The 18,105-nt window shown below is 51.1% G+C and overlaps 1 protein-coding gene across 2 annotated transcripts in view; it reads left to right on the top strand.

The window, feature by feature from the left end:
• The window catches only part of SYNDIG1L (synapse differentiation inducing 1 like), a 12,519-nt gene extending 1,911 nt beyond the window's left edge, over window positions 1–10,608 (top strand). For both annotated transcript variants that reach the window (XM_042048085.1, XM_042048083.1), the window contains exons 2-4: window positions 4,573–5,031; window positions 6,267–6,404; window positions 7,961–10,608. In XM_042048085.1, coding sequence (XP_041904019.1) covers window positions 4,603–5,031; window positions 6,267–6,404; window positions 7,961–8,119 — 726 coding nt within the window. In that variant the 5' untranslated portion in view covers window positions 4,573–4,602 and the 3' untranslated portion in view covers window positions 8,120–10,608. The remainder of the gene's footprint in view (window positions 1–4,572; window positions 5,032–6,266; window positions 6,405–7,960) is intronic.
• The last annotated feature ends 7,497 nt before the right edge of the window (window positions 10,609–18,105 follow it).

Raw genomic sequence — 18,105 nt, 5'->3', positions numbered from 1 at the left:
CCCCCCCTCCTCCCCCATCCCCCCCAAATGACAGCTGCCCAGGCAGCTCTGCCTTTGCTTCTCAGCAGCCTTTGTGAGATGGTTTTCTCTTGGGCAGAATCATAAGCTCGGTTGCCCAGAGGCAGAGGTACTGTGTCCTGGCAGGACTTGGGCCTCTGCTTAGAAGATCCAAAGCACCTTCTGAGAGCTCCTAGGAGGGTCTGGGCTCAGGGCCATGTGCTAGACAAATCTCCTATGCTTTCCTATTCCATCAGGAGTGGGTCCACGTCTGTCCTGGGGCTTATGGCAGCTGTACCTGGCCATGGTGCTGCTTAACATCAGCTCGATCAGGAACAGGCATTCACACTGTCCCCTGCCCTCGGACCAGCCAGGGCATGGCAGTGCAATGGTACAACCACTGCCTCAGGGCACCGACCTCCCCTGGTGCTGTCCTGAAAGGGAAAGCCTTCCGCCAGGGTGGGCTAACCTTCTCACTCGGGAGTCTGGGGACATGCATCACAGCCACAACCTGCTAATGAGCCCGGGAAGCAAGGCAGAGTGTTTGCTTGACAGGGCAATTAAATGATGATTGATTCCTGGAACAGCTACTTAATTCATCATTAACTGGCTTATCATAGCCGGCATCTGTGCCAAGGGTCCCTCTGAGAACTGCCTCAAGGGATGTGGTGTGGAGGTGAGATCTGTGAAATAGGAAGCTAAATTTGCTACCTCTTTATTTTCATGCCTTATTTTGGCTCCTTTTACTCAGTACTCGCCTTAAGAAGCTGAGAGTACACATCGCATCTGTGCATTTCCCACTCTGCTGGGGACTGCTGCAAGTAGGCTGGGGAGCGTGGGGGGCCCTGCTCAGCCAGCTGGTTACAGGAGCAGCCGCGCACAGGGGGATGCAGTTCGGTAGGGAGCCAGCAGCTGTCAGGCAGCAGTAGAGCTGCAGCGATGGTTCAGCTCAACTAGGGCACTGAAGTCTGCCTCTTCCCAGGTGTGCCCACGTTGAGCTTGTGTGTTTGTATGTGCTTGTATGTGCCTCCCTGTGCACCTAGCAGCATCTCACCACCATTACCTGCTGCCAGTGCTGCCCAGACTAGCCCCATGGGGCTAATGGATATGCAGACTATCCAGTCTTGCTGGTAAACAGGTCAGAGTGACCACTCTTTGACAATTTTCTCTTTTACTACTTTCTTGCTTTCATCTTCTGACTTCATTCCTCTTTCCCCAATCTTGGTTATTAACAAGGTTTCTTTATCACCAGGCTTGCTTTACTACCAGGCTTCCTTTTTTAAGTCCCTGTGTGGCTAAATTCACTGTGGGATCCAGATAACTCAAATGGGGTTTGGGGACAACTGCAGGGCTGGTCTGACTCTCTCCTTCCCCGTGCATGTGTGTGCAGGGCTGGTCCTCACCCTCTCTGCCATTCCCTCGCTAATGCCATCTCTAGAGGCCTGATGGCCCTTGTCTCCCCCTGCAAACCCAGACCATTCGGTACATGGTCTCTATGCGATGTGCTGGTCTTGGTGACTGAGGAGTGGGAAGCATCTCTAATCCCTCTGGTACTGGGACATCAGTTAGTGGAGAGGAAGGTTTCAGCCTGGCTGCTTTCCAGCAGGGCTGAGCACACTGCTGTAAGCATGTTGTGACACTGGCCCTTGTTGTCCCTTCTCCACTGCTGACAAGTGCCAGGACTGGGCACTAAGGCTACAGCTGGTGGCTCCTGTGCTTATTCATCAGAAGCACTGTAAGATCTTCTTCTGCACTTTTCCCCTTGTCCCTGCAGATCTGTTAGTACCACATCTTGCTCCCAGGGAGAGCATCAGCTCCAGCTCCCAAGAGTGGAAGGCAGCAAGGAAAAGAGACTTTAGTACAGGTAAATCTTTTATAATTCCAGAGGGTACAAGAGTAGCACAGACTAAATCCTTCTAGCTGTAGCCCTGCCCTGTGCCCCCGCTTCATGCAGCAGCTCCAAGATCCTGGCTCTGCTCTAAGGGCAGCTCCAGGACAGTTTGAGGGACCAGAGAGGCTCGAGCTCATCCTGCTCCCCTGGGATGAAGCCTCAGCCCTGCCCAGCCCACATTCACAGACTTCTCCACACTTCAGGAGTTTTTTCCTGTGATTTCTTTTTCTACCCACACTGTTACTCTTACAAGGTATGTTCACCCTAGGATGCTTGCTGCCTGCGAGCCCTGCCTGCCTCTCCCCCACAGCCCAGGTCAGTGAGACAACTCCTACCAGCCCCTGTAGCATCCTTTGGGACTCAACAGAGTCCATGTCCAGCATCAGTCCAGCTGCATAGATGCACTCTTCCCACACTGGTTCCCTGGCACCTCCCAAACTGCCTTTTAGGTTTCCAATTCCTCCCAGCTCCTTCCCTTCTTTCCCCCTCCCACGCTGTGTTTCCCAGCGCTTGCTGCTGTGAATGTACAGCTTTTTCTGTGCAGCTCTGCTCCTTCTCCAGCCTGTTGCTGAGGACCCAAAGTGACAAGCACAGCAACTTCCACACAGGCAGCACCTGCTGCCCAGTGGCCAGCAGCCTGCCTGCAGTCCATCTGCTGGTGTTTCTGAACACATTTGGAAATGAATCCCTTCAGCAGTTCCCAGCAAGATCCCATTCCTTCCTACCCTAGCTTGCTGCCAGAATAATTTCTTGAGATGAGGCATGGATGCTGTACCAAAAATGTCAATTTTCTCTCACTAGCACTGGGCTTCTGCTTTGGCTGCTGCTCTCAAATGACACTTGGTGACTAGTCTCTCCTTACTGTTTTGTTAAAAATTAAGTTATATTATTAGAAATCTAATTTGCACGTTAAGGTAAGCAAAGAAGAGGATTGTGGTTTCCTTGCCCAATAACTGGAATGTAGCTTTGAGCTTCTCTGTGTCTGTGCAGGAAAAAAAAAAAACCCTTTTGCTACAAATATGGATCTCCCTTAAATATTTTGAAAATACTTAATGACCATCTGCTGCATGAGCCATTACAGTCTTTATTAGAAAGGTGGGAGACTGCAGAAGGCAGGGAATGATTTTGGGAAGGGAGAAGTGAAGAGCATTCACCAAAATGCACAGAGTTTTAGCATCACGAGAGGGCTTTTGAACAGTTCCATTTTCCTGAGCAGATTTCCAAAATATGATGACCACTGCCAGAACAAAGCCAACGGACAGGTCCCTTTAAAACCCTGCACAGCTCCCAAACCTGCATGATGTGGCAGGGTTTGGCAAAGGAAACAGGAGTGCTTGGGCTTTACGCTCTCTAAAGTCTTCTGTTTCTTTGTTTATATTTCCTTCTTGAGATTTAAAGCCAAGGTGATATGGTGTCTATCAGAAAACCTAGTGCACCTCAGGGATTCTTATAGCAGGAGGAAGTGTGACCCTGCTACACAGCATCCTGCCGAGGAGTCAGTGACCGAGGTCTCTGAGGAGGACAGGAACATTTGGGGTTGCAAGGCAATAAGGTGGCATGGTCTGGGAGCTGGGAAAATGCTAGAGAGACTGTAAAACCTGGGGCTCAGGTAGTGAAGAGGGCAAAGTAATTGTTTCTCTCTTCTGGGAACGCTGCTATTTCACTGTACTTTTTCTTTGTTCCAAGGTGGGTTGGGAAGCCAAAATAGTAAATGCTCCTCTGAAGGAAAGGGGTGGTAATATTTCATCTCAGAAATTTTAATGGGGAAAAAAATAATAAGAGCAGCACAAGGTTTCAGTACTCTGAAATGGAGGAATGGAGAGGGAGTGAATTTCCCTGAGGAAGAAACCCACATTGACCTTTGTATCTGAGGATCCCATTTGGACTCAGCATTTTCTGAAGCTGGTGGCCCAGAGCCAAGGCTGGCTGGCTGGGATGGAGCTGGTTTAAACAGCGCTTTGATGTGATGGATCATTTACTTAAAATTTCATCATTTCAAAGTGGACCAAACCCCACAGAGTCTGCCCTTTAATCTCCACATCCTTCTGTTCCTCCTCACAGCTGGCTGAGCATCCAACACTCCCACCCCAGCCTAAACACCACCTCCATGTCCTCACAGCAGCCCCCTGGCTTCCCTTTGTGGCTCACTGCACTTGCCTCAGCCCCAGCTCAGCCTTGGATGAGTCCTAGAGGACTTCCTGTGCACCTGAAAGCCAGTTAGGTGCATGTGTAATGTCCAGAGGGATATAATCCACCGTGCGACCCTCTGCTTTGGGAGGTCAGGGAGGCCCCTCGAGTGGTTGTCAGTCTCTTATCTACTTCTGTGCTGTCAGTCTTCATCACAGCACACATTATGAACCAGCAGAAAAGATGCAGTAGGTCCTTTCCCATCAGGCTGCATACGGCCAACTTAAAATGCATTATAGGTACAGCAAATCCTCATCTTAATCCAGCCGGAATCAGATAACCTTGTTGCAGGGGTGCATCCTTATTTTGCTACCAGCTGGGGAGATAGCATTCAATCTGTGCAGAGGCGGGGAGGGTTCTTGTTTTCTCCAGTATTGCAGAATTTTTCTGTTCCCGCTACCCTCTCAACTTTGGCTCTGCATGGGTGAGAGGCTTTTCTGCTCCCTTACCTTGCCAAAATAACAGCCTACTTCCTCCTATCCCCTCTTCTCCTGCAGGATCTCCCCACCAGAACCACCACCGGCAGCATGGAAAGCGTGCGTGAGCTTCAAAACCCACTCTTGGCCAAATCCAATGGACACCTTCGCAGCAGCTATTCTTACCACCAGCATCACAGCCAGGATTACCCCAGTCATCGCTGCCAAGGGAAACTGTATTCCTACATATTCCAAAACACTGGCAGTGCCAGGACTCACCAGTTGCTGGATGCCAGTTCCCTGCAGCTGGCTGTTGAAGCTTTGTATGGCCCCAGTTTCATCCTTGTGAAGGATGAGACTGCTCTCAAGGCCAAGGACAGCAAAATGGAAAGCTGTGAGACCACGTTTACAGAAAGCAAAGAAGCTCCATCCGAAGCTCCTGAAGGGCATGAGGCACAAGGGTCTTGCCTGGTAGAGAGTGACATCCGCATCCAAACTGTTTCCTATGAAGTGGAGGAAGAGGAGCTCCAGGAGTATGAGGTGAGCTTGGACAGGTGGGCTGGCACTAAACTCCTGTGGTCATTCTTTCTGGACGTTGCCTCAAATTCTTGATAATTTATTCTCCCTTCTTTACCCAGAACTCCCCCCCAAATCCCACCATCTCCTGCCTCACCAGCCTCCCTGTTCACCCAGTATTTCTTCTTCCTCCTTATCATTTCTGCTCCTTTTTCCTCACTGCTGACCTCAGAAGGAGGTCAGCTTCCCTAAGAGCAGCCTGGCTGCCTGCTGCTGAGAATAAAAGGGAGGTGGGTCTCTGCGGGACCCTTGGGAAATGGGGATGCTTTGACAAGGGCAGCCTGCTGCTGCTGTGGCACTTGAGCTAAAGAGAAACAGCAATTTTTGCATAACAGCAAAATTCACATGCCTGATGGCAGCAGCTGAGAGAAAGCTTTATATATATAAAGACAGGATGAATCCTGCACAGGAAGAATGAAGCTGACAAAGCAGCCTCATTGCTGCACTGTCCCCCACTATGGCTTGAGCAGTGGTGCCAAGGCTGGGAAATACCACCCAGGATCTTGAGAAGTGGGAGAGGGTCCCAGAGCTCGCTGGAGCTAATGCCTGATGACCCAGCACAGCTCTGCTACATTTGGTGTTGGTGATGTAGCCTGTTCAGATGGCAGCAGGGATGTCCCCACCTCTGCATCCCTTCCCCACCAAGGCACATCACTTGCAGGGTGTTCTGAGGCTACCCAGCAGTGCCCAAAGGCAAGAGGGCTCGGCACAGCCACTGGCAGTGACTCACTAAGGGGACAGGGCATGCTGCCCCTGCAGGGTAGGATCCACTTCAAATGCTTTCCCTCACTTCCTAAATTAGTTTAGCAGGATATTGATCTGCTAGTCTCTAATGGGGATAAGTCACTTTGTTTAAGTTTGTTCAAGCTGACAAACAGTCAGTTCTGCCAAAGCTGAAGATATTTCAGTTTAAGACTCTCTCTAATGCAGGGAAATCCCAGACCCCCAGCATTTGCTCTGGCAGGGAGCCGAGAATCCATTCCACTCTTGAATTTGCTGAGCTATGTTGTTCCTCGTGAAACCATGCTGAAGAGTCTAAAATATTTTTGAAATTTACTCGTTGAATTTGCCAGTGGGAATTGTATGAGAATACGTGACGGGACCAGGAGGGAGTGGGAGCTGGGAGGCGAGGTGCTGAGATGCAGCCTGCAGAGAGGCACGGGGAGGTGGGCATGTGCTGAATCCATCTGGTTTTGCAGAGCGACTCCTCCAGCGACAGCGAAAGTGAGGATCATTTCCTGATGCTTCCCCCCCGGGACCACTTGGGCTTGGCTCTTTTCTCCATGCTGTGCTGCTTCTGGCCCCTGGGGATTGCTGCCTTCTACTTCTCCCAAGGGGTAAGGAATCCCTTTGCTTGCCTGCATGTGCCAAGTGCTAAAGCAAGGGCCCTGAAAGCCACAGCGGCCCTGGAGGTGATCAGCACCTTTCTGAATCTAAGGCTCATCTCTGTGCCACAGCCATAACTCTGAGGGCTGAGACAAAGGGTGCTCCTGGATGTCTCCACAATTGTTGTAGGGTTGCAACCCCTCCAGTTTTGTTGTGGGCTACTGGAGTCAGGCTTTTCCTTTGGGATTTTTGGCTGTTATTTAGGGAACTGGGGCTCCTCTTGGCCCCTTGCCCAGCTTCTCCTCCAACCAGGTTCAGGAAAATGGCTTTTTCCCACCTGTCCTCCCATTCTCCAGTAATGTGAAAGTTCTACACCATGACCCAGACTGAGGCACCTCATGCCACGGGAGCCAGGCTGCTCTGGAGTCTGGATGCAAAGAGGAGCTTGGTGTCCATATCACACTACAGCTCCTCTCTTGCACTTGTTTCTGATGCACATTGGCTAACCTGTGGGAGCCAATGCCAAGCTGGTAGAGGCCGGAGAGGGAATGGTCCTCAGGCTGCAGCAGCTCAGAGGAGCTGCTGCTTTCTTGAGGGCTTAGCCCAGAGCCTGGGCTCACTTACATTTCTGTTGACCCAGAATAATGATGCAGAGCCAGGGGATTTACTCCACATTTGCATGGATGGTGCCGCACCAAGAATAGATGGGGGGAGGCATTAAGAAGTTAAATCAAGAGGATAGGAACAGAAATGGAAAAATATATTACATGAGTGCCTGGCACAGAGCTGGTGAGTTGATTTCACATTTTTCCACATAGTGCACTCTCCACGTGATGATGTACGTGGGGCAATTTATATCTAGCTCCATTTGCTATAACTACCCCCTTTGTTCACTCACTGAGGGAAGGACCATTTCTTTGTTTGGTGTCTGCACAGTGAGTGCATTGATACCCACATGGCAACCTGAACTCAAGTAATAGGTAATAAAAAGACCAGCTTGGAATATGCCCTGAGCACTCAGAGAAGCTGGAAGTTGCCATCCTCTTCTAGAGAGATGGAGTTCTGTCTCCACTGCTGGTTTCATCAGCCCTTCAAGAGCAAATAGGCTTCAGCTGAAAACCTCATGCAGGAATCAGGTGGCAGCACAGATGGACCAACAGAACATGCCATCCAGAGTCAGCTCCCTGAGCCTAGGCAGTACTCATTACATCTCTGTATAGGGTCACTGGTATGTGGTCAGTACCGCACAGCCACCACCCCATGCACTGAGGTCTTACAAGGGTCCAGCCACCCACCCACAGCTCTGGCTGAGTGCCCAGATGGGTGCTTTCAGACAAGTAGCTGAAGCCCATGCTTCCCTTGGAGGCTAAATCCACAGGGAAATGTGTGCAGGTGGCACTGCTGTTCTGAGCCCTCCCAGTCTGACAGACACCTTGCTGTCTGTTCCCAGCCTCCGTGGGATGCAGTGGCCAGAGAAGAAGCACTGACTCAGTAATGAAACAACTGCATGCTGGTTAAAGGCCAGGTTGGTACAGCTGTGAGCAACAAACATTTCTTCTCCTTCCAGACCAGCAAGGCTGTCTCCAAAGGAGATTTTCATCTGGCCAGTTCAGCTTCCCGCCGAGCTCTCTTCCTTGCTGCGCTCTCCATAACCATTGGCACAGGAGTGTACATCGGGGTGGTGGTAGCACTGATTGCTTATCTCTCGAAAGGGGGCCACGTGTAGCTGCCACCTGCATGTCACAGCCATCCCTGGCCACTGATGCTACTGGGACCGAGCTTTCCTGTGGAGCACAGAGCACCAGTGCCTGCAAGGGCTGCTTGCACAGCAGGGCCCTGGCATGGATGTCCTGTGCAGGTTCTTTCTCCTTGCAGACAAACAGTAGACCCCTGTTCTCCCTGAGGCTGTGAGGTGCAACCATCTAACAACAGGGAATTGAGCACCAGCCTGGCTGCTGGGACAAGGAGGAGCACATTTGCCTGGTGGAAGATGTGCAGGAGAGAAACTGCATGCTGCTGCTGGGCTGGCGCGACCACCCCCATCTGGGGCTACATCTTCCCTTCTCAGCCCTGCAGCTGGGAGACCCATTGCCCAGGCTTGGCCCATGAAGGGCACACACAGGGAGAAGAGGGGATATGGTGCCAGGGAATGACTGCTGCTTCTTCTGGGAGGCTGGAGTCCTGGTGGGGTCCCCAGACTCCTGTGATGGGGACAACATTCTCACTTCAGTGCCATGGGGTGGCCTGACCCCTCAGCTGCAGTGAAGTAGGAGGACAGAGCATGGACAAGACCAAGGGGCATGCTCTCTGTATCCCTCTGCAAACAGACCCCTGATCCACAGAAGATCCCAGTTGCTGGTCTATCCCAAATCAGAAACAAGGAGAAAGGCAGGCTGGTGGTTGCATGCCATCTCTCCCGTTGTTGATGCAAGCTGGTAAAGACAGCAAGGTTTTCTCTGTGTTAATAGTGACTGCCATGATGATCCCAAGTCAGAGCCCTCATAAGGGTCCCAGAGTGCTGGGACTTCAAGATTTGTAATGGAAACCTCTACCTAAGAAGTGTCCTGGGAGGGGTGGTGGCCTGAAGGATTCTGCTCCTTGCACTAGGTCAGGGCCCTGCACACAAAGAGGGATGGAAAGAAAAGGCTGACAAAACCTGCAGAGTCTGGGGTGGGAGTGCTGTTTGTGAGGGGACAAGATCCAGATGAGACGTGGAAGGAGCCTGAGACATGGGGTGACCTCAACACACTCCTTCCCATGCCTTGGAGAGAGGTATCTCCATCCATCCAAAAGCCTCTGGTAACAAGGAAATACCAAACATCCCCCCCATACTTCTTACTTTTGCTTATTCGTATACTGTCAGCAGCACACTAAATGCTTCATAGGTGGGTATGAAGGCAATGGTTGCCCCAAAGGGCTGGCATTAAGCCATGCCTCACCCCCCACTCTCCAGCATCCACCTTTGACCATCCTTCCTCTCCCTGGCTCCCCTGTTGCCTCTTTCCCCCCTGCGCAGGAGCCTGTGGGCAGGCTCTGGGCATCCCTCACCTCTTTCCCAGAGTTTCTGGGCAGGCTGCAGCCAGCTTTGCAAGGGATGCAGCATGTTCCTCCAGCTGGGTGCCATTCAAATGTACATTTCATCCTAAAGAAGCATGTTAACGTCTGCGATTGCCGTTGTACTTGAGCCATAAAAGAGAGAAGCACATCAGAGACCTGTACAGAAGCTGGTCTGGAAGTTCCCGTTATGTTTTTTAACATGGAAGAGGTAATAAAAAAAGCAGGAGTAAAGACTCTTTTTATAAGAACGTGGAGCTGGCTATCAAAGAGGTGAGCTTCACAACAGTGCTGTGCTCACTTAAACGTGGAGGTATTTATGCTATTCCTGAAGGAAGTTATAATCTAGCTGGTGTCTGTGTATCATGGAGGGAGATGTATTTCAGTGGGCAACTACCACTGAGAGCAGGATGGTGGTGTAGGCTTTTTTTTCCCTATGTAGTTGGACAAGAATTAGGGAGAAAAAGAGACCGGAGCATCTCTGTGTAGTAGGAGTATAAATGTGCTTGAAGAGAGCAAAGAAGAATTCAAACATCAGGAGGAAATAAGCAGACCTTGCTTCTGAGAGCAGACACAGAGGCAGAATTTGCAGGGAAGGGCTGGTATGCCCAAAAGAGACAAGGTGGCCTAGAGAGGAGTAATAAGGGGCATGCTCACCCAGCATCCATATGACGGTTTTCATTCCCCTCTCCTGCATGTGCTCAGCCTTCCTGGATGTCCATCCCTCCAAATAACCAAGCAAGAGCATTATTTCAGGAGAGGGGATGCCAGAGGGTGCATCTGCAGCAGGGGTGACCAGCCCCACCACCCCCCAGCTCAGTGCTGTCCCAGCTAAATCCCTCCTTATCTCTCCCCTTCAAGCACCCCCAGCTGGGGGCCGGGGTGGGGGACCACTGCTGATTCTGGTCTAGGCAAAATTATTTGGGCCGCTAGACCAGAATGTACAATAAGATACAGCATTTGCTTCTGAATTTGTAATTATTCCAGTTGGTTCCCTCCAGGGGCTTCCAAGGGTGGGGGGTCCAGCAGTCCTCAGCCCATTTCCTGTGGGCATTCCATCCCTCTGAACCCCAAACTGCTTCTTTGTCTTTTTTTAATTGGAGATGCATGGGGAAGGACCAGGCTAAAGGGCTGACAGAATTAAAGTGTTTTCCACTAATAGCTTGAATCTCTGATGAACTTGTCAAAGGGGGGGGGAGAAGGGGCTGTGCCAGAGCATCCCTAAGGGGGGCATTATGCAAATGGAGAAATTAGTTGGAAACAGCCTGAAGGGAAACATGTGGAAATTGAAATCCGAGGAAGAGCATGATCACTGCTGAATAACTTATTACAGACTCACAGCGTCTGCTGTAGCTGCCAAAGCAGAAGGGAGGGAAGCAAAAAGGCAACAAGACACAGCAGTCAGGGAAGGTTCAAGCTCCAGAAATTTGATTGAGCTTAAAAAAAAGTAATGTTAAACTAAACTCTACCAGTGAGTGTGGAAGAGGTGACTCTTCATCCCCTTCCTCTTGTTCTCCCAGAGAAGGGGTCCTTCTCCCAACCAGGACCCTCAGCTCTGCAGCACAGCTCTGTAATGGTCCAGATCCCACAAGGGATACTCAAAAATTTCGGGGGAAGGAGGAATAGACTCAAGTTCTGGCCTGGCAACAGGTCTAGCCCAGAAAGGAGAAGCAGGGATCCTGGCAGGTCACTGCTGTGGGCAGAAGGCGCAGAGATTATCTGTGTCTGCAAAGGGCAGAAGGCGCAGAGATTATCTGTGTCTGTGTAGAGGGGTGGTGACGAAGTGAGATCTCTGGTGGCTAATGAGGGAGGCTTTGGGGTTCTCTGAGATGGGGGTGGAGGAGGATTGGTAAAACAGTGATGACCTATAAGGCTGTACACCACAACCTGCTGTCCATCTCTGCATCCCAGAGCTTTCTAAAATAATTGCAAGTGGTACTGAAAAGTTCCACGACATGGCAGAACAACTCCCTCTTCTCCATTCATGAGTAATTTGTTAGGACATCTGTTTGTAACCAAGTTCTCCACCAGATGGCTGCAGGTACCTGTCCCTGTGAACACAGGTGCTGTCTGGCACCCTCAGCACAGGCACGGTCCTTCAGCCTCCTGGCCTCAGCAACCCTGTACCATCACTCTCCTGCCCACTGCTCCCCAAATGCCCATGCCCTGGCTCAGCTGCCCCACCAGTACTGCCAGCCTTCATCCTAACCCAGTGACACTGAGAGACAGACACAGAAAGTCACAAGAAAGCCCACTCCCTGCCCCCTTCCCCAAATCTGTGCACAAACACCCCTCTCTTGTTTCACACATTCTGTGGCTTTTGGGTTGCAAGAAAGTGCATGATCAGGTGTCCCAGATACCCTCCTTGCTGTTAGGACGAGAACTTGGGGACCAAGCCAGCCCCACTCCCTGGACTAGTTGAATATCCCCTCCATCCCTCCTCTGCTTTGGAGATGCTCCTTGCTCAGCCAGGAGCTCAGAGCAGCACTGTCTGAGGTGTATTGGGATTTTGTTTCTTTTCACAGCAGTGGAAAACACGTTGTCTTCCAGCTTCAGCTCCTTTTGTAACCTCCACAGCATCAAGGTGAGCACTTCCTGCAGGCCTTTCTCTTCAGAAGCAGCTAAGGACAGGGTGGATGGAGGCTGCGCCAAGGGTGGGGGTGGCCTTTGAATCCTACCTCCTTCTGGGATGCAGCCAGGAAGAAAGCTGCTGAGGAAAAAAGCACCAGCACCTCAGCACAGATCTGAGCAATCAATACATCTGAGCTGTCACCTGCTCTGCTCCCACTGCTCGCCCCTTGGCAAGTGCTGTGGTGTGCCAAAACAGGCTCACTGGCTACAAATAGGAGCTGGGAAGTGGTGATGGGGGATGCTGGGATGGGGCCACGCTGGATCTCACTCCTCTTCCCACAGGGATGAGGTGAGAGGATGGAGAAGGGGAAAGAAACTGGTGTGGTTTGTGGGGGACTCAAGACCGCTGTGGGACACTGTCCCTAGCCAATAGCATCCACTAGGACACTGGTCCTCCCACACACCCCCAGCCAACCTGCCCCTCCTTGGGGTCAGTCCCAAGGTGGGTGATGTGGAAACTACCAGAGCAGGATGTGGGGTGTCCCTCCTGCTGCACTCCCAGCACTCTCACTCCCAGGGAAGACAAAGCCCCTTGCAGAGGCAAAGCCACGACTTGTTGTTCTCACCAGCACCCATCAGTGGGGTGGGATTGCAACCACGCTGGTAGAGTAGAAATGCCTTTATTTCACCCCCATCTCTCCTCTGGAGGATGATGAGAAAAGAGACACGGGGAAATAAAAGCAGAGCAAGTCTTTTGGCTAACTTAATTGCATAGTCAGTGTCTTCCCTTCACAGTAATCCAGTAAGGAAATAGCTAATTATCTGAGACAGGGCAAATTTTTATTTCTGTCCAAAAAAACCTTTAAAAATCATGTAGCAGTGCATCTCTTCACCTAGTTTATCTTTTCCTCTTTGCTCCCCAAAAGCAGCCTGCAGTGGAGAGAGCATAGGGAGGCACAGCCTGTGGCAATGCCATCTCTCCTGGGGCTGACAGGAGAAGCCAATTAAGAGCCATCACTCAGGCAGACATCAGCTGCTGGGAAATCAGGAGCTTCATTACCTCTCCTCTCACCATACACATAGGCACCAGCTCGTTCTTCCACAGACTCCGGTAGCCACACGTGCCAGAACACATTCCTGGGGTCAAGCTGTCCCCACAGGGCAAGGGGACATGTGGTGTCAAAAGCAGACAGTGCACTAGGTACAGACACCGTGCTGGGGACAAGGCATATGCTGTCTCCATGGTCACTGGTGAGCCACAGGGCTTGCTGTGATGCCACTGGAGGGCTTGGTTAGTGAGCGTGACTGGAGGTGCTGGCACCACCCTCCACTGCTCACCTATCCTTTGTGGTGCCAAGGGACTATACCCCAATACAGTCCCCTCTCCACTGCTCCACTCCTTGTCCTGGTGGTGTCCAGGCACAGGGACATTTGGGGACCACATCTGCAGGTGTGCTGCTCCTCTGAGCTGACCCTGGTTTTGCTCTAGGTGTCTGGGCTGAATCTCAGAAACAAGGAAGATGGACCAGAAATGCCCTTTAGGAGGTGTATCTTAAAGATGCAATTTAGATATTCTCACTAATAGTACTTCAGAAGCTTTGGAGACTCAAGACTAACAAGTGTCAGAAGCACCCAACTTAGGAGTTCCTAGGCCAGACAGGGCCTGTGTCTCCCCACCCAAAATCAGCAGGAACTCCCCTCAGGCCAAGCTCCCCTGAGCAGAGAAGCTAATGCCACCCCTCCAGCCATGCCAGAGAGCAGGATGGGATGGGGGCAGCAGTGGAAGGGCCTCTCTTCTCCTCCCACCCTGCCCCATTCCTGCCCATTTCTGCTCAGGAGCTTTTCTGGCTGCACAGCTGTGCTCAACTTGCTCCCATCCTCTGAAGGTTTCCCAGCAGAAATGCCCCCACTCTGCAATTGCTCCTTCTTTACTTTTGGAGACTCAATGCTTAACCAGTTTTTAATCCTTTCAGTATTTGCTGATTTCATTTTTAAACAAATCTTGTTGCTTAATCAAAATGTCAGGCAGGATCAATCCCAGTGTCTCACAGAAGTCAGAGTGCAGACAGAGTTTGCCTTCTGGCATGGAGAGCTGAGGGACAGCCCAATGGGCAAGGGGTCCCTCCTGCCACCCAGGCAGGCTCCCTGCCCAGACTCACGCAGTTACAGAAGTGCCACGAAGATATAACTTTATTCTCAAGCACCTGTGTTTGTCAGGAGGTGTCCATCCTGCCACAGCTCTCCTACCTTTCTCAGCACTACAGTTACTGAAGTGATGGAAAAGGGATTAGGAGATCAGTAAAGGAAGATGCCAGGGGAGGAAAAATGAAATCCAAGTAAGTGCAATATCTGCTGAAATGCCATGCTCAAAGTAGTATATCAAAGTCCAGGCATAGGCACCAAACTCTTGACAGTATTAGGCTGGAAAAAGGGAAGTTTTGAAAAAGGGAAGTTTTCCTTCCTGAAGTACTTTTGTACCTGAGCACTTTCTCCAAAACACCAGTATTTTCCAGGTGTTGACTGTGCTAAAATAGCATTACACATCAGCTTACTTGTTTTCTAGAAGAGGAAAGGCTGGGAACACTGCCTCTGGAGCTTGGCCAAACTGCTGACCAAGAACTGCACCAAGAGTTATCAGATAGGGGCTGGTCCAAGAAAGCTAAGACAGGTATTAATGAGCTGTTGACATTTTAGAAGATCAGTTGGGCTGGAGGGCAAGATCCTTAAGGATCTCTATGAAGATTGATCTTCCATATTTTCACTAGCAAGGTGGCATAGGAAAGAGGGGTACCTTAGTGTCATTTGCTAATGAGACAAATTAGGAGGGTTATGAAATACAGAAGAAGAGTCAAGAAACTGGGCTACCTTGAAGGCAAGGAATGGTGGAGATGGGATGAAATACAGGGAAATATGATGAGGGGTTGTCAGCAGGAATTGCTGCAGCAGGCAGGGAGGTCCTCAGCTGGGAGCAACCAGGGAAAGACCTGAGCCATTGCTCCAACATGAAGAAGGCAGATCTGATGTTCGGTTAATTGGTTCAGCAAAAAAATATTCATGAAGCATAATGGCAGGGCACTGATAGGCCACAGCTGGACTCCAGAAGACATTTTCAGCCACAGCACATGAGATGAATTTTAATGGAAAGGAGGCAGAGCAGGTGGTAGAAGAACAGGGGACAGGACCTGGCAGCGGCTGGCATAACCTGCTGGGACAGAGGCAGATGGTTCCCCACAAATACCCCTGGGGCACAGGAGTAAAATGATTCTGTTTGAACAACTGAATCAGGTTGGCAGCACTAGTTGCTTGTAGTCTGGACCTATGAGGGAATTATGCAGGGGACTGATGAAACAATCCCTTTCTTTCCTCTTTTGCTTCTCATCTTTTTTTCCCCTCTCCACACAGATATTCTTGATAATGAATTGCTGCTATGCTTGTCAGCTTGTGAGCAGTTTTGAATGGTGGCTCTGGCTTTTCTATCTTCCTGCTGCTGCTACTTCTTCACTCTGATGATCCCAGCAAAGCACAGGAGCTATCATGTGAAATGCAACCCTTCTGCCACCTTGATGTGTTTTTAAGACCAGCACTATTGCTCTTTGCACCAACCAGCTGCTTGTGCAAAATCTGGAGGCAAAGCTATGCTTGAGATAACATGTATCAGCTAAGTGCCCCAAAGCTTTGCTTGGGCATAATAAACGATTCCCACAGCACCTGGGCAGGCTCTGCTGTACTACACTGCCCACCTTCCACAGATGCAAATGGATGCCTTAGTGGCAGGGCAGAGCCAAGCCCTAAATTACAGGTAAGAGAAAGGTCCCCAAGTACTTTGCAGGCCCCCAGCCTCTGCTTTTCAGTCACCTTTTAATTTTCATCTTTTCTGGGGTCAGTATTTATAAGCACCTGTCTGTGAGGTAGTTTAGGTGACACCTGAGCTAAACCTCACTGCCTGGGTACAAAGGGAGAGATGCACCATTCAGTGCCTGGCAGCATGACATGGAGCAGCAGAGGCTGCCTCAAACTCATCTCCCATGACCAGCTCAGTGTGAGAGCAGCATGACACGTACAAATCAAGTGCTACAATCCTCCCCCACCTCTGCTCAGCCACAAATGACATCAATAACTAACAAGCAGCCACCATTTAGGTGGTGCCAACTGGCAGTGACCTGACATGGCCCACTGCCATCAAGGCATAGGGAGGGGAATGAGTATTATTTTCCCACCATGCCCCACCTAGGCATCCAGCTAAGGGCAGGAAAAAACATTACACCTAGATCTCTTCACCAGGGCTTCTAAAATGTCTTGCAAAGGGCTGTGAAGCCCAGTACCCAGAAGAGATTCATCCTGCAACTGCTCAGGTGTGATGCATGCAGCACTCCCTGTTCAGGGAGAGTTGGGTGATGTTGAGCAGGAGATGCCATTCCTTCACCCTGCAGAGCACTGGGCCACACCACAGAGGCTCCCAGCAGGCTCTCCTGATGCCCACCTGCCTCCAGCAGCAGCTGACCACCACCCCTTATGCTGTGCCATGCTGGATGCCCCAGCCCTGCTGTCAGGCACAGTATGCCCCAGCCTCAGGGCCACCCAAATAGGGCCCATGTTGGCATCCACTGACAGAAAACTCCCCCTCCCTGCTGCTTCCCTTGACTCAGGCAAGGAAGGGAACACTCTGGGGGTCTTGCACCCATTTTCACAGCTGCTGCTGCAACCACCACTGCTGCTGAAAGCAGCTATCTCCAGCCTCCATAAATTTGGAGACATAGGTAATCTCTCTGGAGTAATTACCAGCTCACTCCCTTAGAGGAGTTCATGGATGAGTCCTCCCTGGCAGCTAATTACTTCAATTACTTGCTGACACAGAGCCCAGGGCTCTCTGCAGCAGCACACAGCACTGCTTGGCAGCTCACTGCTCCTTATGTGCCTCCCTTCCCAGAGCACCCAGCACCCCAGAACCCCTCCTCTGGGACCACAGAGGGCATGCTGGAGTGGATGGGTGGTGTTGACATCCCACCATCACCAAGGACAAGGAACTAAATGGTTTCTTAAGACATGCCCCAGATGCTGGTTCAACACTACTGCCCCACCACAGGACAACCGTGAGCACCCCTTTCTCCTGCAGGCTGCTGCAGAAGAAAGCTCAGCAGAACTTTGTAGCATAGGGCTCCCCTGCCTAGGAGGCTCGCAGGGAGTGAAGACAGACTAAATCAGGAACAGGACTGGGCTGCAGCAGCCAGTGAGAGGTTCCAGACACCTTAAGGAAAAACAAGCTATTTGTGAGTTAGTTTGGGAAGAGGGAGTGGGGGGGGGGGGAGCAGAGGGATGGACTGGGGACAGACACACCACATGTGTTATGGCATCTCCTCTTAATATGGTCACCAAAGCTCCTAATGCCCTACCAAAGGCCTGAGGCTAAGACAAGACTCAGTCCTGCTGACCCAGCCTCAGGAACTGACCTTGTAAATGCAGAGCTTGGGAGGCTCTCCCCCTGCATCTGTAGGCTGCTCTGACTTCTGACAGCTTTCTGGGAAGCAAGAGCAGGTACTGCAGTTGTCACCACAACCCTCAGTGGTACCAGCCAGCCCCAGACATCCTACAGCTGAGTCCTACACAGGCATGCTGACAGACACCACAAGAAAGCTCACACACTAAGGGGATGAGGCTTTTTGGAGTCAGGCAGAGACCTCCTCAGCCTTGCACCTCAAGATGCTCACAGGGCAGAGGTGCAAACAGCTGGTTTCAGCCTCCCAGTACACCACCACCACTTCAGGGCAGGACCACCAACATCTCAGACATTGTCTCTGCACCCCTGCTGTCACAAAGGGCTGTGCCCACTGGATTATCTCCAGCCTTGCATCTGATCTGGAAGGCAAGTCCTGGGCTCTTACCAGGGAGACCACAGCTCCAGCCAGGCCTCCAGAGAGGAGATATCAAGCAGCAGACAGTCCCCACCAGGAACCAGAAGAGGACCTTCTCAGAAGCGGGTATTGAGGTGTGCACAGACTCTCGTGCCCACTAGACAGTTTTAGAAAGCAGAGAGGAAGGGGAAAGCCTTGCCTGGAAATCATGCAGGGAGAGTGAGAAACTACACAGGAC

The sequence above is a fragment of the Corvus kubaryi genome, unplaced genomic scaffold (genome assembly GCF_017639235.1).
Source record: "Corvus kubaryi isolate FWS band 111438036 unplaced genomic scaffold, C.kubaryi_AGA036_p1.0 66, whole genome shotgun sequence".
NCBI lineage: Eukaryota > Metazoa > Chordata > Aves > Passeriformes > Corvidae > Corvus > Corvus kubaryi.
The sequence above is the reverse complement of the archived record's forward strand: the minus strand, read 5'-3'. Positions and strand labels throughout refer to the sequence as shown.